The 24,313-nt window shown below is 39.5% G+C and overlaps 1 protein-coding gene across 6 annotated transcripts in view; it reads left to right on the top strand.

The window, feature by feature from the left end:
- NRP1 (neuropilin 1) overlaps positions 1-24,313 on the top strand; it is a 122,778-nt gene that overhangs the window by 59,794 nt on the left and 38,671 nt on the right. For all 6 annotated transcript variants that reach the window (XM_088051848.1, XM_088051842.1, XM_088051836.1 and 3 more), the window contains exons 7-9: positions 2,300-2,466; positions 20,541-20,696; positions 23,362-23,506. In XM_088051848.1, coding sequence (XP_087907974.1) covers positions 2,300-2,466; positions 20,541-20,696; positions 23,362-23,506 — 468 coding nt within the window. The remainder of the gene's footprint in view (positions 1-2,299; positions 2,467-20,540; positions 20,697-23,361; positions 23,507-24,313) is intronic.

Genomic DNA, 24,313 nt, shown 5'->3' with positions numbered 1-24,313 from the left:
ATGGAATAAGTTTTGATGATCGATTTCTTGAATAAAAGGAACCCATTTAATATATGTGCTCTTGTTAAACCATTTCATAAGCTATCTAAGCTTTGTTCTCTGTCTCGTATTTTTTTCTCAGTTGACTCATTTTCATGCTTACCCTTTGGACAGAGAATGAAACGAAGTGAGGGAAACAGGAAAATAATATGCTGTGTTACACCATGTCCTTGCAGATTTCATTGCTTTCCTCAGTGATAAAACACACACTTTTTGTCAAACTCCCTCTCCTTTCTGTGTCTTACTGAGATTTGAGCAGATTCACACAGATTTGATGTGCTTGTTTAATCAAAAAAGGGACAAGAGCAAAATGAATAAACAGAAAATTTAACTGTAACTCCCCATCTCTCCTGCCTTTTTAACAGCTTTCTTACACACAGGCAGGAACGGGCAATGGGGGACACACAGCTTCCTTGGATGGAAAGCATTGTACCTTCAGCTAGTTTAGTTTCTCCTTACGTAGGTGCTGCTCCTCTCCCTTCATAACTAGGCACAAACAATTTGTGTCCCCATGTCCACCTCCACAGTCACCCCCCCAGGCTGTAGATGCACCCGTCACACCAAAGTCAGAATTAATAACATCTACTATGCCAAGATGCCTTCAGATTTTAAACACAGGACAACAGAACAGAAGCAAGTGTGTATGAAAACCCTTTTGGATGTCAAGAGGAAGCATTTCATATGCTGCAGGCTTAGAGGAGTGGTCTCATTCAGTTTCAGCCATCCTTTCTCTTTGTGTTGTCTGGTCACCTCCACATGACAACCCAATCTACTTAAGTCAGACATGGGAGATGTCTCTAGAATTTACTTGTCCCTCTCAGTGGACTACAGGGAAAGCAAACATGTCTAAATCAAACTAGACACTTTTTAGGTCTTTTGATATTACTCCCACCTATCAGGTTTTGCATTCTTTGTAGCGGCTTATGGCTTTCCTTCAGATTTCAAGCAGAAGTCTTTTCCTTTGAGTCTTACCCTAATGTAGTTCAGCTTCAGTACTTACCATGTACCTAATACAGAACTGGGGGAGAGGGAATTGCAGAGGGAATGCTGTTAGTTTGATTCAGTTACTGGAAGCCACAACTACACTTCCTACAAAATACCTTGATAACATTTCTGAAAGTAAAATTTTGGATCCCTGATAAAAGATTCAAGCATTTTTTTCACAATACTTTAATTTTCATTGAAAACCCAAAACTTTGTTTATTTAAAGCTCATTTGTTCAATTCATGGTTTTTGAAACTTTCAGCTCAGCACCCGCCCTTATCAGAGAAACATCATCTCCAGAGGAGATGCAGTAAAAAGGAGCATATATCTAACTCCATTTCACACAGTTATTTTAGTTTTAATTCTAATAAAGGAATAAATTATATTCTATATTGTGAATTCCTTGCACAGAAGCATAGGCACATGGGATTTTTTATCCTGCCCTTGTACTGGGGTTGGTAAACTTCTGATATGAAGACCCAGGAGCACTTGGGTTTGAGGATCTGTCTGCAGCTAATGGCTTCTCTTGCCTTAGTTGAGGTTGGAGCCTTTATTTTTGAAGACTGAGAGAAGAATTGAATCACTCTGCCCAATCAACCTTTGAACTCGCTATAGTGATTAGGAAGTCAATTGATTCTAAATTAACTAGGCAATTTTTGTGTCAGCAAACAGAGATTGAATGGAGATGATCAACTCATTTACAATACACCATGTTACAGAAGAGGTGGTAATTTCCTTAAGTCAATAATTTTGTGGCCTGAGTTCAAATTTTGTTGATCTATTTCACTCCAAAGTCCAGAATCCAAAGAGAATGGCTAAAATTCTAATAATATTTTTTAACAATTTTATATTTTTTGTACTGAAGTAAATAGTTTTAAAATCAAATTTTTTCATAAAGTCATCTAATTTGTCAGTTCTGGGCTTGTGCATAATTTTGAGATGAACATACATTGTCCTATGTTATGAATCCACAGGAGTGTCTCTGCTAACCTAGGATAGACACTTCTATTGTCCTATACTGAAATGGCCACAATACTGGGCTAAAAATATTTGTATAGCATTTTTATTGCAGGAATTGCCATGGCAACTCAAATGGCAGTATTAAGAATGACACCGTAAGCCAAACACTGCCTCACTTAAAGTTCCTAAAGTATTCAAAGTCACATAAAAATAAATTCTTTAGATATTCATATTCAAAGCAGGGAAATGTTTTTATTATTCAAAGTCTAAATCAAAAAGCTGACCATAATAATGATGGTAATTTATTTTTCTTCAGATTTCCAGTGCATGGAACCACTAGGTATGGAGTCAGGAGAAATTCACTCTGATCAAATCACTGTCTCCTCCCAGTACAGCGCTATCTGGTCTTCAGAAAGGTCCCGGCTAAATTACCCTGAGAATGGATGGACCCCAGGGGAAGATTCTATCAGAGAATGGATACAGGTAAAAAGATAACATTTTAAAGATGTTATTAATAATACTCTATGGAGTTAATTTAATATGGAGAATGCAAAAGAAAGAAAAAAAAAGACAGCAAAGTACTTCTACATAATTTAAGAATCATTGCAAGTGGGAAGTAGCTCATATTCCTCATTAGACAAACAAAAAAAGACTGACTCCCAAAGGCATAGAAAAAGAAAAGGTCAGGAAGATTAATTCTTCTGCTTCCCACATCTATTGTTTTTGCAGTCTTCTGGGCACAAATAACAGAGATTCTGGTTTAGTGGAAAAGTCAATATTAGTTTAACATGCACTTAAAGTGGAATGTCCCAGTAAACTGAGTATGTGCTATGTCTCTAGCTGATTACTGTTAAGTGTTAATACAATGTGGTGTTTTCATGCACTCAGATTTCACCTCAGAAGACCTATGTCCCTTCTAGAATGTGTCACTCACAGAATGAGTTCAATGGTACATAATGGTCTGGTGGCTATTCTTCCACATCCTTAAACACAACATTCATTACTGAGATGGGCTGCCTCAGCTCTGCTCTGTTAACACAGGAGAAATCCTGAAAATATTTGTTGTTACCATGAAGAGGCTCCTTGAGTTCAGTCAGTCTCTTTGGACTTGTTTGTTCTGTATTATCAGGTCCATAGCTGAAAGGTGCATAACTCCTGAACAGATTCAGATTATTAATATCAATTACTGTTTACAAAAAAAACTATGCTAGCAGGCAAGTATTAATATCATTATATGAAAAAACACTGTTTTTCCTCAATTTTAAGTTGACTTACACGACTTGCCTGAAACCTAGATTATATTTCCTGAATTGGCAAACACTAAGAGAAATGCTTAAGCATATTATATCTATAATACTAATATTGAAAACTTGTTTGTAGATTTGAAACATTCCTCCTATTTCTGTTATTTTCTATAGGAAATTACTAACTGACATATAAAAACAATGCCTTATTAGCCTTTCATACAAATGTTCACACTGATGTTTCCTGTGAGGTTTGATGTCTGCAAGAAAGCTCAAAAACATGTAGAGTAGTAGTTAGTAAAGGGAAGAAAGAGGGGGAAATCTTTCATTTCTGATCCCTGGCACACAACGGGACTCTCAGGTGTCCTGCCTGGGGGCCCCTGTGCATCCTGAGCTCTTGGCAGTCATGTACAATGGACCTAATCAGACTTCAGAGTGGCCAAAAAAAAATCTGTTGATGCTTTTTTCATTACTTAGGAACAAACATTAAAATCTCCTCAACCTTATCTAAGTGCGAGACTTGTTATTAATCATTGCCACTTGCAATCCATGGAATGCACATGGAAAAAGGGCGGAATGCATCAGAATCAAATTCTATGTGTTTCATCTGGTCGGAGGACCGCCACTTTTCCTCTTTTCCTTCTTTTCTGCTGTCACTTGCACATTTATGACCAGATAATCAAAACAAGAGAGTTAGTCAAATCTCGTTCATCGTGTTCTGTGTGCTTATTAACTTTATTAAGTTATGATAACTATGTACCTATATATTACCTATATATATATTTTAATCCTTTCACTTAGAACTAGATCTTTCTGAGAAAAAGTTTCAAAGGACTTCTTCTGACCATAAACTTCTTTAATAACAGACACATAACAGAACTCAAACTACTCCTGGTTTTATCCTTAAAACAGGTCAGAGTACCTCAGGCCTCCAGCACATGAATTGCTCTACCTCCTTTTCCTCCTGCCGTACACCAGGATGCTCAGGGCCTGAAACAACCACTGAGCAAAATTTTTAGCAGCCTTTTGCTGCCTCCAGCTACCACATCTGCCCCAAAGTCAGTGGTTACTTGCATGCTGTGCTGCTCATGCCACGGTCCTCATCTACTTCACCCAGCTCCTGGTCTGGAAAAAGCAGCACAGAGCATTTCCTTGAGCAGTCCCTTGGACATCTCCTTCGCTGGCCAGGGCCCATGAGGAGGGACCAGCTCCCCCAAGGGAGACTTTATCACAGAGCAATTAGGCTGTAGCTGTGTCCTGTTGGCAGGACTGAGCCTACAAGTCTTGCTTGAAGATTCATTGCGTTGAGTAGAGATGCTTTATGCGTGCTACAGAAAAACTGCTAAGTAGTTTCTATCACTCAGCCTGTGTAGCAGAAGGAACTGAGCTAGCTCAGAGATTCGGTATATTGTCCCCTTTCACAAGGTACAACACCTTAACTCATCTTTGGTTCTGATCATTTTTATTTGGCTCTAATTATGCTTATTTTATCGTGGTTTAATTCTATACTGGCGTTGATAATTCAAACTTCCAACTGTGTTCTAAGTGCTTTCTTGTTAATTGACAGTCTTGAGATGGGTGCTAAGGGCTTCAGACCTCCAGAAACCTTAATAAAAGGGTCCTTGTTCATATGAACCTCCATCTTCTACAAAGTCTTGATACTTACTGGCAGTAAGTGCATGTTGTGAATTTGTGTCTGGATAAAATATTGAAGTCCCATGTTTCCTCTGTACAAATATCCCTGGGAACAGATGTTCATCTCCATAAGAGCTTACAGACAAACAACCAAGGACATGTAACTGATAAAGTACTCTGAAATTACCCATAGAAACAAAATGTAATATTTTATAAAAAGGAGGAAGGCACTTGTATGTGAAGGACTGAGGTCACTTTGTTCTGCTTTGTTGTGCATGCTATTGTAAACTAGTCATTTATGTGAAGTATTTGCTTTTGTGCAGTGCAGCATGAATGGATTTTCGCTGCAAGTGCAGAACTCTAGATATTCAATAGCAAAAAAACAAAGCTGAAGGATACAGCAATGCTGAACTTAGAACTTTCAAAGTGAAAAATTCTGCCTATATGCCCTTGTCTGAGAGACAGAAGTTCTGTGATATCAGTTAATCATTCATTTTTTCATAATTGCAGGTTTCCATACCTGCACAAACACTGCAGCTGGTTAAATAGTGATATCTGCCTTTGAGCTGCTAATGTGCATATGCAACTAGGGCATATATATGAGCTATGTACAGTATATGAGCTATGTTCAGCTATGCGCAGAACAGCTTGGAAATTCACCTCCAAATATTAATTTCTTCAGTGTGTTGGGGGATTTTTGTGTAGGGGAAATACTATAGTTTTCCTTTCCCTTCTTTTAGCCTCTCCCTTCAAGGTTAAAGTTTTTGTTAAGACGAAAGAAACAGAAAACCTCATTGAGTGTCAGCCAAAGGAGATTGGGATCTATAGAGGACATCTAGAGGGCACAAGATATTATTGTCTCCTTTGAGTTCTTGAAGTCTTTTGGACCATTTTGACAAAAATAATTAGGAAAATGGTGTTGGCTTGTTATAAGTAATGGATTTGCATGAGTTCCATCTGTGGACCTGAAACCTATTCTTTTGTGAAAAAAACTAGATTGCTCCTTTGTGGCTGACCGGTATGAATTCCTGAGTCCATCTGAGTGCCACCTGCTTACAGGGCTCTGTTAAGTGAAAGTTGCCTTTCCCTTCCTTTCCTTTGTTGTTTGAAAATCAATGTCAAAGCTTAGATTCAAAATAGCCATAGTACAGTCACAGTGTAAGTCTGCCAGAACTTTCTCCATTTTATTTTTACCCTCAAACACACTTTGAAAATTGCTCAACTAACATGAGCTTTGGAGTTGCTCCTTAATCAGAAACAGAGTCACTCTGGATTGAATTTCTTCTTTAAAAACACATTAATGAGTCTGTGAATTTTCCAATATGAAGGGAATAAATGCATGAAGGAGCAAGGGCTGCCAAAAATATGCATGAAGGTAGTTTATTGTTATATGGGATGTTATTAGCATCTCAACCTTAAGCTCAGCCTACTTGTTTATTGCACTTATGTTTCACACACTTGACTGCCCTTCAGTTTGAAACAGCATAATTTAAAATAAAAAATAAAACCAGCCCTTTAATTTAATCAAGAGCAGGGAACTGCCATTGCAATGTAAGTCATTGTCCCTCATTAACGTATCCTTTCACAGGAAAAATAGTATAGTGTTTCCATTTCTGTAATCTGAACAACAAACATGCTAATAGGTATCAATTACCAGCCAGTTTCAGTATTTAGAACCAGTAAGAAGGCCCATGCAAGGGTTTCACATCTGGTTTTAGTGAAATTGTTCCTGTCTGTGGTATTTAAAATTTAAAGAACTCCTGTTATTGTGCAATTGGGAATCCTAGGGGAGTATAACGTTAATGAAATCCATAATGTGCAAGGATTTTATGATTGCGTTTTCAAGGCATTCCTTCAAAAGGGACGACTGACGCCTGCCATGGCAGCAGTAATTGTGTTTTTACAGAGTAGATTTAATGTTTGCATTTAAGAAAGCAGTTACATTTACACTTATCTGAAAAAATAACATGCGAAATCTTTATATTTAGGGGCCTTTTTGCATCTTATTTCTCAGTCCTCGGAGAAGGAGCCACGGGCCATCGTGCGTGGCAAGCTGTAGTGGCTCGGGGATGCTGCCATGGGTTGTGGCTAGAGCCCCAGGGCAGGAGCAGGGGGAGCTCCAGAGCAGCACCCGCAGGGAGAGGTGTCCTCAGCTAAAGACACTTGAAACCCGCGTGTGTGGCTTTGAGGGGAGACTGATTGCCTATTACCAGGGTCACTGGGAACCTCTGCTGCCATCAATCCTCATCATGGGGTGGGTTTTCAAACCCACAAGGAGCAACACCTTCTGGGGGCTTTTACTGCAGGATCTGTATGTTTTCTATCAAAATGTTTATTCTAATGCATATAACACAGATCTTTTTGCGCTCCCACCAAGCTGGATGACAGTTTCTGGGTGGCACAATTTTTCTCTCATCCTGTAACAGTGAGTGAGACCTCCAGTTTGCCCAGAGACCAAAACATGTTTGTTAATAGCACAAAATGTTCGGTTCACATTATGCTGGGTTAGGACAAAACCATAAATCCAGTTTTAAAAATCCTAGTATCAGATCAAAACTTTGCAGCCATAAACTAAAAAGTACTAGTCTGGTATAAACACGCTCTGCCAGTTAGATTTGTTCAAAAAGGTTAACAGCGGGTTAACAAAAGTAGACATTATGCTCTGGATTGAGCATTGTCCATCATTCTGCAGCTGTCATAGGGCCATACACTAAGATGAACTCCTTATTGTGTGTTCTGGCTAATATGACATAAATCCAGCTAATCCAGCCCAAATCTATACTTGCTGGGTTTTTCAGCCAGGCACAGACCTGCAGACATGTAAACCTGCAGGCTCAGGGATTGGCACAGGGAGCAGCAGCTTGGTCTGCTCCCTCTGGCTCTGCCTGCCAGTCTCTATCTCATTGCCCACCCATCCCTTTGTCACCTACAGCCCCTGCAGCAATTCGAGACCTCTAGACCAGTCAGCCCCAGGAATGTCAGCTGATCTGCTGCAAAATTCTCCCTCTGCAACTTGCAGCATTCAGGAGTTTGGAGAAAGGCCAGAGAGGCAACAGTGGGTCTCTTGAAAAAACAACCTGGGAGATCCCCCTTGCCTTCCCTGATTGAAATATCAGTTGTTTATTTAACACTAACTCTGCTGTGCAAGGAAAATATACTCCCATTGATTTAAAGCATTTCTCTGTATACACTACTTCACAGATTTGAGAGGGAACTCTGAGATGGAATTTTCCTTCCACATTTGTCTTCATTCCTTTAGTTTTTAACCTACATTCTTCATTATTTGCTCCTTTGTAAGCGAAACCCAGGAGCATACATCACTGATGTGAACTGGTATATAGATTAATACTGATTTATTTCCATATCACTTCTGAAAATAATTGCAGTTCATCATTTGGTGTCTTGACCTTTCATCTATGTCATAGCTGATTTCCTTATCAGGTATTCACTTAAAAACATAGTCAGTATTTATAATTGCTGCTGCACAGCACATTTGTTTCATTAACATGTTTATTCTTATTTCAGGTAGATGTTTAGGCTGACTTTACCTGGCAAACTTATCTAAATATTTCACATAAAAGCTCATGGGTGTGCTAGTCAACAATGCCTATTATTTTTATTATTTATGTTTCTTTTGGAGCTTGGTACAGAAGTGAAGGGCAGCATATTACAGCATAGGATAACATGAAAACTGGGAAATCTCAGCCTCCCAGTTCTCCTGGCCTTTGAAGGACTGCCTGAGAGCTGGAGTTCAAGGCTTTGTGGTGGGGCTTGCCCATCATTAGGGAGCACACTGACATTAAAGCACAAAAACCGTCAGTCCTTTTGTCTTCTCTACCACTTTAAATTACAAGTCATGAATTTGGTTCATGTCATTTTACAGTTCATAACTGCACTCCAGAAATCACAAAAAGCAGAGTTAGCTTTGTGTGGAAAAGTGTTACAGTTATCTTAGCAGTCTTAACATGCTTTGCACATGGGCAAAGAATGACAAAAGAATATTCCTTTCTGGAAATCACAGCTAGCACAGACTGTGACACAACACAGAACCGGGGTTAATTGACCCAGCAGGATACATTCATACCTTTATTTACTGTGACATGGGAATAAATGGTAGAGTTTCACAAAGGCAAGTACTGAAATTAGACTAGAGGGAGAGGGAGAAATAAAAGGGCCCTACAAAGTATGAAGGTTTTTTGATTATTCAAAGTGCTTTAAGAGCTATTTTAGTACCAGAAAGTTCCCAGCTATAGATTTATCACTCTGGGGAGGCTGAAGAGATGCTCAGAGAACTGTGCAAAACCATTGGCAGCCTTATTGCTCCAGAAGTGCAGGTGCAAAATGCAGTTTAGAAGAAAATCCTCTCTACCTCCCTCTGACATGTTTCAACATCAGACCTAATACAGAGGGGGGTCCTGTGTGACTTCGAGCAATCCTGAGTGCAACATATGGAGGAGCAGCAGAAGCAGAGCCCCTCCGAGCCTCCACTGCCAGCCTAATCATTATAATAGCTTCAGTTTTTTCAGGGGATCCATTATGCAGAGATCTGTAGTTTGTATGTAGCTCTGTAATTACCTATGCATCCACATCCCCGTCCAGCCCTACATCCCCTCAATGGCTTGCAAGACAGATGGCCCTTTAGAGCTGAGATAGTGAATTAAAAATGTGTCCACCAAAAGCACTGATTCAGCAACTAATAAAATAATTTTGTAAATTTATCTCATTTTAGTTGGTTCCACGAGGCAAAGAAATTAAAATCCGTAAATCAAAACTAAAACTAGTTTTAAACTAACCACCACAGGCTTGTTTCATTTAGTTTTTGGGCTTTTTAAAATCACATCTTGTTCTTTATTTCACAGAAATTAAATCCACTTACTCTGTACAAAGTGATTCTTCTCTCTCTTTTGTTTTTGTTTGTTTGGGGTTTTTTTCATCCACCAAGTTCACATGTTTGGCTTGACTCAAAATATTTGTTGTAATTTGCTGGGTTTTAAGCTGCCATCAGGCTAAGAAATCAGTTGTTTGTGCCATTCTGCTGGGTCGGGGAGCTCTCTCCCAGATGGTTTGCAGACCCTGTGGGGGCTGAGGCAGCCTTGCCCACCCAGTACCAAGCAACACATCTTAAGCAACACCACAGCCAGGACCTTCTGCAGACGTGAAGGAAGGTACCTCAGAGGGAGATTTTTCTGGGTCTGGCAGAAATAAATTAATCTACAAGACTTGGCAGGTGTCAGACTGAGGGTGAGGTAAAGCTCAAGGCTAGAAGTTAAGTGACTAAGGGCAGTGGCTAGAAACAGAGCCTTGGGTAGGAGCACACAGCTGAGGTGTGTTATAATAAGCAGACTTATTACTGAGCTAAAGGTCTCTGTTCTCACGGGGCCAGCCAGGGCTGGAGATGAGAGCTGTGCTGCTGAGTGCTTTGCAGAGACGATTATGCATTTTTATTCACTCTTTCCACACCTGCACAGTAGTATGAAGCTGTAGAGTTCATGAGTCCTATGGGTCCTTCCCCATCCCAGCATCCATGCTCCAGATTTTCAGTTGCTGAGCTATTATTTACCTCCCCTGTCATCCTGCTTTTCTGTCCCAGTTCAATTCTGTTCTGCCCATTAGGTGACATTTTCACAGCAGTAGCAAAATAGGTAGAGTGGAAGGGTAAATGAGATTTCTTCCAAGTGGTAAATACCTGCCCTTCAGAAAGCAATTTGTCTTTTCCCCTCCCCTGCTGAAAAAAGAAAAAAAAAGTATCTTTCAAAAAGGAAACAATTTCATTTTGTCTTTGCCTCTAATGTTTTCATTTAAGGTTTTTAAAAAAAAGTCCTTAAAAAGGCATCAGAATAACCTCCAGACCTGACTGGTAAACAAAAGCTGCTAGCAGAGAAAATACAGTTGACCAAACATTAAGCTGAGATTCAGTTCCTGTGTTTTCAGGCACAACTGGCTTCTCATCAGGGAAGTGCTGTTTACACATAACTTCACCAACCAGCTGTACCTGTGTAGTAGTCTGGTCTTTCTCTTCTTTGCAGCATTCTGTGTTGAACACTTCAGCTAAACCCATTTCTGATGTTGATCCTCTTGAAGATGATGAAAGGATCGCTCTGTCCTATCACATATCAAACCAGAGTATATTTTAACTGGTTGTATTTAGGTTACAGATTATTGTACTAAAGACTAAAGTGTCTTTCAGCCATAACAGATACAGGAGCAAGTTCTTCTCCAATGCAAATACTATTAACTCCAGGCTATGGACTGAAGGGCTAACATAGCACAGAATAATTTTTAAATGTTCTTATCAGACCTTAAAAATTAGCTGTCTGTCCTAGTTTAGGGCAAATTAGGAAGGAAAACTCCAAATGGGGATTTCCCCAGGGAAATGCCCCCTCCCCACCAACTGGTCCGGGAAAGGAAAAAAAGATTCCTTGGAGAGAAGTGGAAAAAGCTGTTTATTTAACAGAAATTGAATAATATTAAATAATAAAACCTCTTGCTGTTCGATGGGATGGCAAGTCTAGGAAGAAAAGTCCTTTTCATGTGGTGTAGCTCGGCTCGCTCAGGTTCTTATCAGTCCCTCCGGCGCTGGAAAGTGCCGAGGCCCAGGCCCCGGTGGGCCCCAGGCGTGAGCTCCCGGGGTTTGGCTGGGTGTTCAGTCCAGAGCAGATGTGAACAGATCCAAGAAAAGGAAAAAAAAAAAGGTCCAGGGAACTCCTCTGCCTCAGCTAGCTAGAACTAACTAAAAGCCAGAGAGAAGCTCTGTCCCGCTGTCTGTCCGTGCTGCAGACACCACAGTCCAGGAGCGGGATGTGTGGGAGTGATGTTTATCCTTAACACAAACTGCGCGCTTCTTCTTCCCCCTCTCTTGCTCTCAAAGCCAGTCTTAAAGGTGCAGAACTTAATATATAACATAAACCAGACGATTGGGGATACCAGTATCATAAAGTCACCCCAAGACACTGTCCATAGGAGGGTTCCCCCTCTTTCATGATATGCTTAACTGAGAAAATACATCCTGTGTTTATTTTTAAAAGCCACAGCACTTAGAAATCAATAGCTTCTCTCTTTACATAACTGCAGATAGAGTAACTTTTAGATACAGTGGGGGTACAAAAACCAGGCACCATTATCTGGCCAAAGAAATCCTAGAAATAAAATCCTCCTGCCTGAATTTTGAGCATACTTTGTTGAGGGAAGGACAGAGCTGGGGGCAGCCAGTCTCCCTGGCTTGCTTTAGCACTTGGGGGAAGTTGTCTTGGTAGTTGGTGACCTGTTCCATCCCTTCTGCTGTCCCTCTTCCTCCTCCAGTGCAGGACAAGAGCACCACTCTCAGTGGTCTTCCAAATCACAGCCTCAGAAATGTTTAATCTACCTGTGTTCATTTCCTCAGAGCTGTGAGGGACATACCAGAAAAAGTGAAATGATCTTTGCATGTGCAGTCTGTCTCTCATTTTTCACCATACCTTTGCAGCACCCTCACCACCCTCTCTAACTGTAGCTACCTGACATTTTTCTAGAAGATAGCAAAAACTCATATTTTAAAAAAGCAGTGACTTGCTTTGTGACCCAGCAGTAAATTAAAATCATCATATACAATGTGTATGAAATAGAAAATTGAATTTTGGTGCAACAAAACTGACAGTTCCATTTAACAGAGAATAAATGAATGCAGACTCCTGTGGGTGAATGACTGCTTTAAAGAGGCTCTGCCGATTTTCCAAGATGAGAAAGCTGATCAAAAGAAAATACATGTATTTCCATGTGACACAGGTTATACACCTATTCCAGTGAAATTAGGCTTAAAAAGTATTATACCACAGATACTGGCACTTTTTCCTCATTTTGCTGTGTTTTTTTATAGAAAACCCAAAGCCTGAACTCTCAAAAATATCTGAGTGTAGTAAATTCCAGTTATTTCAGTGGAACTGACGCTGAACACAGTGATTGCACAGTCAGATCTATCTATGCCATCAAGGTGTGCTGTCTGAGCCAGGAGAGGTTTAATTTTGCACAGTATATCATCCCTTGCTTAGCAGCTTCCTACCATTAGCATAGGTATGCTGTGAAACAGGAAGGAGAAGTTATTACTGTGTGTTTACACATGTAGTATTGTCATTATACTCAAAATACCAGAACTATAAATCAAGCCCTTCTGCCTGTACCCTCTGATTTTGACAGGACAGCAGCTGGCACAAAAAAAAAAAAAAAAACAAAAAAAAACAAAAAAAAAAAAAACCTATATAGGCAAAATTCATGTCTTTTCCACCCAAAGTCTGGTTATTCTCATGTGAAGAAGTCTGAGAGAGAAGCTTTGGATTACTTGTTTCCCATTTGTGCATTAGTTGCTCGGTACACTTAGGGGAAAGAAAGTCCTACAATTATGTCCTTCTTTCAGTAAAGAGTGGTTCTGCAAGTATTGCTATAGAGTTTCCCTTTTCTATAGTTTCTTACACAAACCAGGGAAGGTCACATTCAAACTGCACTAAATAGTTGTCTTCATTCCAGATCAGAGGATTAAGCTCAGGTTTAAAATTAAATGTAAATTACAAATAAGTATTCAGAAAACGTTAATTAAAAGTATTACGTTCCTGACTCATTTATTGCTCAGCAAGGGTTCCTAAGTATCTTAGCTGGAGAAAGGGGCCATTCACATTCCTCCTTTTTTTTGACCAAGTCATTGTACATGTCTTAGGTTATCCATTTGCAAGTTAATGTAGTGCTGAAGCAAAGGTTTTCATTTTAAAAGAAGTAATATTTCACAGCAAGATATGTTCCTGCAAGATGTAAAACAATCTTTTTCTAAAGCACTGGGAGTTAATCAGCCTTTCTCTCCATTGCTACAGAGAGGATGTGAATGGCATAAGATGCTGATTGCTTAGATCCCAGAGTCTATAGAAAACCCAATACGATTACATTTTCCTCCCTTTGTTATCAGAGTTTATTGTATCTTGGTGTTCAGGTTTTAAATAGTGTTCAAGTAAGAAAAATAAATTAGGAAAAAGGTATTTTCTGAGTCTCCTGAATAACGATGGCGTTGCATCAAAGCGCCACATGAATGCGTGAGATGGAGCTTGCAAATGAGGAGCAGGGGGATCGTTCCCTGTTCCCTGCGTGTGCCCTGGATGAATCCCACCCTCCGTGTCGCGGGGAGCAGCGCGCTGCCCTCGCCTGTGAGCCAGGCTCCTGTGGGGACCCGCACCCCAAGTGTCACACAGAGCTCGAGGGACGGTGGCAGCGCCGCTCCCGGCCCCTCGCAGCGTTCCTCTCTCGCATCTGATCTTTATGGTTTCCACACTGCAGCGATTCGGTTTGCTGAATTCTGGAAATGTCTCCAGTTAAAATGCTAGTGTATTAACCTGCTGTACTGAGTCTCTTTTGTTTCTCTTTACCAGAGTGCTGCTTGCCAATTTTTATGACTACAGCAGATTTTACTATTCAAACAGAACCAGATGGAACACCAGTTCAAAGAACATGTCAGAATTAAATATTTCTTTTTTAATTAGTTGCTTCTGATTTATGCAAAAAAAAATTAACATAAGAGTGGGAGAATGTGCCATGAATCCAGATGCAACACAGCCCACACAAGCATTATCTTTTCTCTGTCAGAGACACAGAAGCTTTTTCTTTTATTCTTTTCTTGTCTTTTTTATCCTTTATGTTTCTGGATTTCATTTTTCTTATGCTTTCTGCATCTTTTCCTTCTTGAATCAGCCTCATAATGATGACTGAGGTTCTCTTATGTTTATCGGTCATACTTTTTCACCATTATCCTAAATTTTCTCCTTTAGAAACTGGCTGATGTGTTTCTGAGAAAAGTTACTGTACATAATCCTGTGACCACAGCATCAGTAGCTCAACTTGATAGCATCTTTTGACTCTTCTTTGTTTCAGTTGGGTGAACCTTTACGCTTGTGTTTTTTTAATTCTGCAGAAAGGGATTTGAGCAGAAGGTAAAGATTGTGAGGAATATATATTTCAACTGCTAAAGAAAGGTTCATTTCTCTTTTGCTGCCAAGAATTCCTGTGTCTTTGGCTTGAATGTTTGCTCATCTCTTCTTCCATGCTTCCCCATTTTTGCCAAGTCACATAAGCATCATTTTAGTAAAACATGCTGACTGGGGACAGTTGTTAGGCACAGACTACAAGTTGAGAATGTGATTAGCTCCGTTCCCTTTTGGGGTTTTCATGATGTTGCTGTCAAGGTCAATGAGAAAGACTTCAGTGACTCAGGAGAGATCTTAATAAGAACAATATTTTCTCCCCACTTTCTTTAGGAGCTGCCACAAGTGTCACTGAGAGTTTTACACAAAGATCTAAGGTAGTTTACAGGCTGAACTATTTGCACTTAAATCCAGGATGAATATTTACAACCCGTCATTAATCAAGGAGTTGTGCTCTTGTAATGACTACTCATTTCAAGAATGAAACTTTTGGAAGTAAATTTCCAACCAAATTAATTAGACTATTTTCAGAATTTCTACTGGAGCCTGTCCCATTTCTACTTAGCATTGCAATCTAAGAAATTAAGGAATTAAGTCATAGTTGTATATACCTCATGAGAAAGCATGATTGGCCAAATCAACAGCCATGTTAAGAAAATAGATCAACTCTTGCTTAATTAAATATTTGACAGAACAGTGAAGCGTCACAACAGTTAATCTGACTCAGAGCACTGTATGCTATCTAGGGAAATGACACGGTTCTCTAAAAATATTTGCTTTGGTATGCTGTGTCAAGTGATGGATTGTTCAGCTTTTCAAGCCACAAGAGATGCCCACAACAAAAAGCTTCCTGTTGTTAATCAAACTCCAGCACTCAGTACTTTATTTTCTCAGGCTGTTGAACAGACCTACAGTAGGAGTGTTAAAAGCTGGCAAAACTGCTCCCTTGCTACAGCTCCCTCAATGACTGTATTTTATTTAACAAGGCAGATTTTCATTCTGAAGATAAGGTTTTCCATAGTGCAATCTAGTTATGTATGACAACAGGAAGCAGCAATATTAATTTCAAGCCGTGTATGTTGTGTGTCGTTCTTTATGCAGCAGTTTGCTCAGATTTGCTATGTGATGCATTGTGCAGACATAAATGCTATTTTTTCCTTCCCCTTAACTGGTCTCAAATAAAATGTGTTTGTCACCCCTTGCGTATCTTTGTCTTAAAAATGTGTCACCCACCTGCATTTTTTGGAGACAGTAATATAGAATAAGAATATTTCTCGTGGATGCTAGGAGATATTGCAGAATAAATAGAGAAGAAGTAATTCATATGTAGAAACAGATAGTGCCTTGCAATATGCTCTTGTAGGAAATAAGTTTATTTTAGAAATAGGAACAAGTGAGGCTTTTTTGAAAAAAAAGATGAACATTTCTCTCCTGGAAAAAAAAATACACACTCAACATGCTCCTAAATTTTTGTAAGTTGGGAGCCCATTCCTATAGGCAAGTCTGCTCCCAGACTTGCACTTTCAAATAAATATGTTCACATTGCAGCACAGGCAACTCTCAAAGGCTGTTTTGGATAAGGCCCTTAGGCATCATTTTCCAAGAGAGATATGCTTTTTAATCTGAATGAAAGTGAAAAATTAAAAAAAAAAAAAAAAACAACCAAAAAACTTGAAACATGCTACTGTTAGTCAAAGCTGTAACTCTGGTCATGGAAATGAAATGAGAAGATTTCAGGTTTGGAGACAGCTGCCTATCTCAGATCACAGCCATAAGGCTTGCAATAACTTACAAAATCGCTTGCATTTTCTAAAATAAATACCAGATGTTTGTTTATCATATGTGCAGAATGTTAAATGTCAAATAATTGCAGGGAAATATATTTGATGTTCATCTTCAAAAGTACCGTATTTCAACACCACATCTCTTCACAGTCACTCTAACATGAAACACAAGTTCTTGAAACAAAAAGGACCAAGAAGGCCAAAACAAAAAGCTAGTTATTAAAGACTTATATTACAATCATAGCTGGAGTAGCCTGCATCTGAGAAAAATGGTTACCTCTGGTCATGTTAACACTTGGAGACTTCTTTGAAGAGGACGTACTGTGTTGACTGGAACTTACACAGAGAGGTGGACTCCATAGACATAGGCCTTCAAAATGCAAAAGAATTCCTGTCTGGTGACACAGCTGTTCCAGAGCTATTACCCTCTGCACTGATTCCTCTGGGAAAAATAGAGAAGATCTGTGTCTTATCACAGCTTATCACAGCTACACTTCAGGTTCCAGTTGTTACTAGCTATTGGTGTGGCTGAACTTCAGTTTTGAACAGTCCCAGTGACATTTAGAATCTGTGTTTTATGGACAACTTTTTGCATTTTGTAGAAAGCAAAGTTTCAAAAAACATTGTAACAAAAACAAAATGCATCACAAAGTGATTAATGAGGGGGAGCTTAACAGCCCATTAAAATGTGTCATGCAGTTTCTGGGGTAGTCTTCTACATAATTCATTTCTATCACCTTACTTACAGAAGATTGCTACATTTAGAGCTTAATTTGCAAACATACTTAGGCACCACCGAGGGCTGCACAGTGCTGCAATTCTGTTTGCATGCACCTGGAGAGGAGCAGTTCCCCTCCGGAGGCCACTGCAAAGAACTGTCAGAGGGAAGTAAATGCCTTAAACCCTACCTACCTCTCCTGGACCTTTTCCCTGACACAGAGTTAGTACTTAAAATTCCAGGAGACCCTTCTGCTTCTCTGTTGTTTAATCTCACCTTTCTTGTTTGCACTGCTTCTTTCTTAAAAAACACCAATGGAGAGATGTTATTCTTCTTTCCTCTATCAGCTTGTGAGCAAACAGCCCCTGGCATGCAGCAGGTCTGGGGTCATAGCTTGCTTTTGCAAGGGATTTAAAGCTGTGATGAGTACTCGAGCTGTCAGACTCCAGGCACTCCAGGAGAGGACTACTATTGACACAGTTCCAGTTTTCAAGAGCACATAAAGATTTGCTGACCTGGAAAGAGAGCACATCTATGTGAAGAGATGTGCTCCCTGACAAAGAGAGCCCTCCTTCCTCCAGTAATGTCCTTCTCAGTTACTGGAGCCAGGAGAGCTAATGAGATTGCCTTTCCTTCCTTACTTGTAGGCAATAAATCAGAAGCCCTCTCAGAGTCTCCCTCTCTCCCAGTGAGAGAGTTCTGCCAGGTTTTAGATGTGAAAGTACATGTCTATATCCGTTGTGTTTGCGGCTTAATTCTGGGCAGTAAGATGGATGCTGTATTCAGTGCCCTGGAGTTAAGAAGGTGTATTGAACCCCAGAATTTGGGACCAAGAAAAATCTGGGGGCCTGAAGTTTTCTGACAGGACAAGTCTGAGGCCTGAATGGTCAGTTACTGGCAGCAATTGTTAAGTCAGGCATCAAATAATCAAATATCCCTAAGCCACCAATGTTAAATTTTAACTTGGCTTCAAATACCTAGAACTCTTGTAGTAGGCCATTGCATGACTTTATTCACAATGAAGTACTTACTGTATATTAAAAAGCCTCTACTAGAATAATTTCAAATCAGTTGGAATGGTACAGGCTTGGGACCCTAATCATTTCAAAACTGAAGAGCTGTTTCAAATTGTAAGAGAAGCAGATCATTTAAATAACTTATCTCTGCGCTCCCTCAGACTTCCAGATTTTCAAGTGCACTTCAGCCTGGAAGTGAATGTGGTATTGGACATAACTCAGTGCAGCACACTTTACAATCAGCAGAGTACAGCTTGGAGAGCATTTGAAGTTAAGCTGAGATTGCTCAGAGCAATGATGCCCAGATTCCCCCATTAACTTTCAGATTGCAACAATCTAACATCTGAGACTCTCCAGTTACTTTAAATCACTTGATTGTTTTTGTGAGGTGGTGCTGGGATTTATTTTTTTTTAGGACTGCTTTTTTTTTTTTTTTTTTTTTTTATCACACAAAAACAAAACGTTGCAGTATTTCACTCCTAAAGACAAGGGCTAAAATGTTACATATAGACTTTATTAGCCTTACAAACTGGGGCAGGGGCTTTGCCCTGAAAGCCAGTTCTATCTGTCACACACAAGGCTGCTATTCTTGTGTTGGAAGACTCCAAAATGCCTTGCATATGACATGGGCACTGAGAGAGCAGACATTGTCCTCAATAGCACTTCCTTCAGCCTTGAGAGAGAATGCAGAGCATGTTGATTTAACTGCTCCAGTGCCTTTGGATATATGACATACATCCAGGAAAAAGGATGCCTGTGGGACACAGGACACATATATTCTGCATCCTACGTACTTTGGAAACAGTGAAAAAGCCTGGGACATTCATGGGGACATTCACTTGAGAAGGGTTAATTCAACCTATTATTAACCTACTAAACTCTGGACAACTGAAGTTAGGAGAATAAATTACAGTGATTAATTTTTTTGTGAATAGTGTCATTTTTTACTGAAATTAAATTACCTGTTTTGCGAAACAAAGAGAAGATCCTAACTGCAGAGAAAGAGGGTGAAGAATTTTATTTTAATCAGTTTGTTGTTATGGTTAAAAGAGGCTGTAAGGAAATGGCAGAGGTTTCAAAACTGTGGTCAGCAACCTGACTGTGAGAAGGTTTTGTGCCCAGTTTCTATTTGGCAGCTGGACTTATGCACTGGGATAAGAGTTTTTCTTGCCAGCAGAACAGAGTAGCCAGCTATTTGAGTAGCTGTATTCCTGCATCCCACATCATTCTCCCAAATATGTTAATGCTTCTATGATGCCACATTATGAACTAGATAAGGAAAATACCTGGATGAAAAATAAATAATGGGGGAAAGCAAGGTTAACCTAAATCACTTGTCCATTTGCTATGGACAATGTATTTCCATGAGAGAAGAAGAAAGAGAGAAGGGTGAACAGGAAAGATGACCTCTAACACAAATTCATGTGCATTTCTCCAGTGAGTTCAAAATGACATTGTTTTCTAATGATAGAAGTTCATGGCATTGGACAGTTGGAACGGAATTACTGCACTTGTGCTAATGCTTCTTTCTTTTTTCCTCAAATACATCATACAGTACCAGCAACTAATTTGCCTTTTTCCAGACAAAATCACACAGTGATTTGTACTTATCTTGTGACAGACTAATATACATTGGGGTTCTTCTCTTCTATTTGCAAGTGATGATCTGGGTTTTAGCAGAATTCTTGTTATCATTCCCTAAGTGCACAACTTTGACATTATCCTAGTAAATTCCCATTTCTACTGCTGCAGTCCTCAGGGTCACTCAGTTCTCACTGCATGAGTCTCCTCTGCATTGGCAACACCTGGCAGCTTAGTGTCCTTAGGGAATTTCATTAGCATCTACAGAAGTGCTTAATGAAAGTATTAAGTAAGGTTGTTCAGCAGACTGGTCCTTGAGGAATTTCCCCAGTAACTCCTCTGCAGTCTGGTGGTTCCCACTTGCACTGAGGGTGTCTCTGGTTCCCCCCTCACAAAGGAGAGCAAATTCTCTGGTGTGTGAATAACATTCCTGGCTAATTATGCAAATTTCCCTGTCCTCTGTGATGACACCGTTTACAAAAGAAGAGATTATGTCTATGTTATTGTCAACAATATTTTGCAGTTTGCTTAATATAAAATCCTTATTATTTTTCTGAATCAGGGTGAGGTAGAGAAGGTTCCACTGCTGCAATGTTGTTATGCTCTGAACTGGCTGTCCTCACATTCCGAATTATTCTCGACCACAGGTAGACCTGGGCCTTCTCCGCTTTGTTTCTGGAATTGGGACCCAAGGAGCCATCTCAAAAGAAACAAAAAAAGAATATTATCTGAAAACATATCGTGTTGATGTCAGCTCCAATGGAGAGGACTGGATTACACTGAAGGAGGGAAACAAACCTGTTGTAAGTATTTTTTCTTTCTTTTTTTATCTCTCTTCAGGTGAGAAATAGTCTGCTGAACTGTTTAGTTGCTATCATCTGATTAGAAATGAGGAATAAGGTTTAGTCAGGTTGGTCAGCACTATTTCCCAAATCCAAAAGCCAGTTAATGTCTAAGTAGTAATGGGCCACAGGAATTGTTTATGCAAAGCCTAGAGCAGCTGAAAATGACCTAATGTGATGCCCTAGCTATTGAACCATAATTTGAGTAATTTTGTGTCTTTTTCCTGGACTGGCCTGCTGTTTCCCTGTTTCTCAAAGATTTTCTATGTGACCTTGAGAAAAATATTATGCAGAACTTTTCAAAAAATGTGTCTGTCCATTATCTGCAGTGAAGTTCAGGATATGCAGTGTGTCAGTGTCTCAGCTCCCTGCATGGCCATGCAGGACTGCTAGCAAGTGATTAGTGGTTTGTTAGACTTCCAAGTATCTCAGTGATGGGGGTCATGCAGACAGATGATTAGGCACATCTTTCCATCCTTATAGATTTTTATCACCTTTCCATTTATCAGCAGATTTGCTCTCTGTGACCTCCCAATGAAACAGCTTTAGACACTCATAAGAAAAATTGTCATTATCCGCTACCGTGAGCATAAAGCTCATTACTGAGAAGTCAGTTCTGCTCCAGCTCTCACATGAATAGCCCCAGTGAGCCTGGGCCTCCCTCCCCACCTCACTCAGGATGTGCCTGAGAGTAGCATCCCCAGAGGCTGCCAGGGGCTGATGCAATTGGAAAAGTTTTGCGGTACCTCCCTTCAAAACAGTTTTTTTTGTGACCCTTCTGTAAAGACACAGAAGAGCTGTGCAATATCAAACTCTATCAGTGCAACCCTATCTGGCTCTAAATATTTGGTTACTGGTTTGTCCCTGACTCATCTGAAAGTGCTATGCCAAGTCCACTACATTTATCTAATCAATGTGGCAGCGGTGTTTAACAAATACATCTTGCTTTTTGGAAGCACTTTGCAAAACAATAAAAAATGAATACTGAAAGCTTCTCTCTGACAGGTATTATCCTGGTTTTTCTGGAAGTTCTGAAAGTCAAATGACACAATGTGGACACTGTACAATGATGTATATAAAGATACAATAATTGACTTGCCCAAAGTCACATGAGGGGCCAGCACAGTGGCTGGTATGAGACACTGGGTTTCCTGGCTCTGGATTCTGTAATCTGAACAAATGCTTCTTTCAAAATCACACCATGCCTGATTTTCATTACCAGCTTCAATTTGTAAACTCACCAAGAGTGTATTTTACATGAGTTTCTCTTGCACATGCTGTCCTTAATTAGTGAGAATATTTCCTAAACCTGTGTCACTTGTACAAAGGGTTCATTTAAAAAAACAGTTTTCTCAAATGGCAGTATTTTGCTGTTGATGAAGACAAGAAAAAGTATGCACCAGTCTCTCTCACAGATATTTTAATTCAAATTGAAATCTGCAGCTGCAGGTCTCATGGCAGTGTCACACTAACTACATACAGGAATCTGTATACTTTTGAGAAAAGACTCCTTTTCTCTGTCGAATGCAAACTTTGAGAAAACTACAGCAGGTCTTCACAGAAAAAAAAAATAGTTGCTGGAAAGAAATGCTGTTTCATTAAAAATATCTTACTAGATATGAAACTCTTAAATTACTTGAGATGTAACTGAGCCTTATGAGTTGACAGCTGTGTGCTGTTGGCCTCCACTCCAAATTAATGCAGCTACTGTAAGGAACAAACAGGAAGGTAGGACAGTGTGTGTCAGAAATGGGAGAATGTCCCATAAAAGGAGAGGGGTCTGCATCCATGGAAAACAACAGGAAACTGGTCTCCTCTATGTGAGGAAAAAGCAGGAAGCTGAATCACCTTCTTTGGACTGGAACATTGCAAGGTTTCAGCTGGGCTAGGAAGGAGTGTGTCTGCAGGATCCTCAACATGAAAGCATAGCACAGTCATGTGCTTCTGGTGGAAGTCTCATTGTTCATCTAATTTGACTGCCAGCCTCAGGGGATGCAGGGAAAATCTTGGAGCCTGCTATGCAGATTTTAAATAGATTTCAATCTCAATATGCAAGGAGAAAGAAATTCTGAGAACTTGTTGAAAAGGATTTGAAAACAGGAGTTTAACAAAGCAAAGTTTGCACAATACACCTTAAAAATTTCCCAAGGTCAGCAAAATAGTGTGTTTTTATCATAACTCCATATAGGATTTTTATGTGGTCTAATTGAAGTCCAAATCTTTAATTTAAGCCTGAGATTCTACAGCTTTCTGCATCATTCTATGAGTATACAGGAAATAGAACTGCTCTAATGGGGCATTTGGGGATTCTTCCAGGACACAGAAGTCGTTGGGTGACAAAGACCAGTGTTTGTTATTCCTGCATATAGATCTGGGCATTAGGAACCACTTTTTTAGTATCATTGAACACCTCACATCTTCATTTTTCCTCCCCAAGGAAAGCAAACCTGTCTGCAAAAATTGTGTTAGGAGATTAATGAAATAGTTTCCCATGCAAGTCTTTTGTCTCAGCCCCCACAACCAGCCCTGGTTAGACCTCATATCATAACTATCTGTAAAACACAGAACTGTGAACACCATTTAAGAGAAAGTCTAACAAATATATACTTTTTCTTTCCACACAAAGGTGTTCCAAGGGAATAGCAATCCCACTGATGTTGTTTACAGACCTTTTGCCAAACCAGTTTTAACACGGTTTGTGCGAATTAGACCTGTGTCTTGGGAAAATGGAGTTTCACTGAGATTTGAAGTGTATGGCTGCAAGATAACAGGTAGGTCTTGGGAAAGATTATACAATCAGGGGAATTTATTTTGCCTATGCTGTGGGATTTATTTTTATGAGTAAAATTCATGATCATGATTTCCACCATGATCTGAATGTAAGAATATTAGAAATGTTAAAAAAAAAGACAATAAAACACCACAACCCAAACATCCAGTGTTACCTGAATATTTTTCTGACACTGTATTTTAGTTTTAATTACTTTTATTGCAACCATTTTACAGCTTCATGCAAAATTCCTGAGATACATAGACATTCTGCAACTTCCCATCTTATTTTCCCTTCTAACCCTCCAGTCCTCCCCTTTTATGTCTGCTATTCATAGGTAGTTCTCAGCAGGTTTCTCAAGGAACAAACATACATGACTAGCTTTAAGAGGACTGCACGGTACCAACACTTAGACCTGAAGCCTGTGCAAGTAATGGTGTTTGTAGTCAAGTTCTCAGTCATGATCAGTATTGCAATGTAATTCCTTTATATCACACAGTTGCCTGTCAAAAATTTTTTAGAAGTATTTTTTACAGTTTTACGTTTTGTATAATTTCTACACAGTGGAAGTGCCTTTATCTGTAAAGTAAAAATACAACTTGTAATTGAAAGAAAATGTTAATGATTTATTAGACTTTAGAAAACTAATTTTTTCTATCACATTTTTAGCACTTAATACTGTTCAATGGCACTAATTTTTAATAGTTCTAGGGATATTTTTATTTTTCTCTTAAGAGAAAAATAAGTATTAACACTTTTGTCTTGAAAATATTTCTTAGAACTGGTTTCCATACAGCAGAAAAATAAG

This window comes from Pseudopodoces humilis, chromosome 1 (assembly GCF_049639895.1).
Source record: "Pseudopodoces humilis isolate 2021_Gansu_Grassland_sample_001 chromosome 1, ASM4963989v1, whole genome shotgun sequence".
Lineage (NCBI taxonomy): Eukaryota > Metazoa > Chordata > Aves > Passeriformes > Paridae > Pseudopodoces > Pseudopodoces humilis.
The sequence above is the reverse complement of the archived record's forward strand: the minus strand, read 5'-3'. Positions and strand labels throughout refer to the sequence as shown.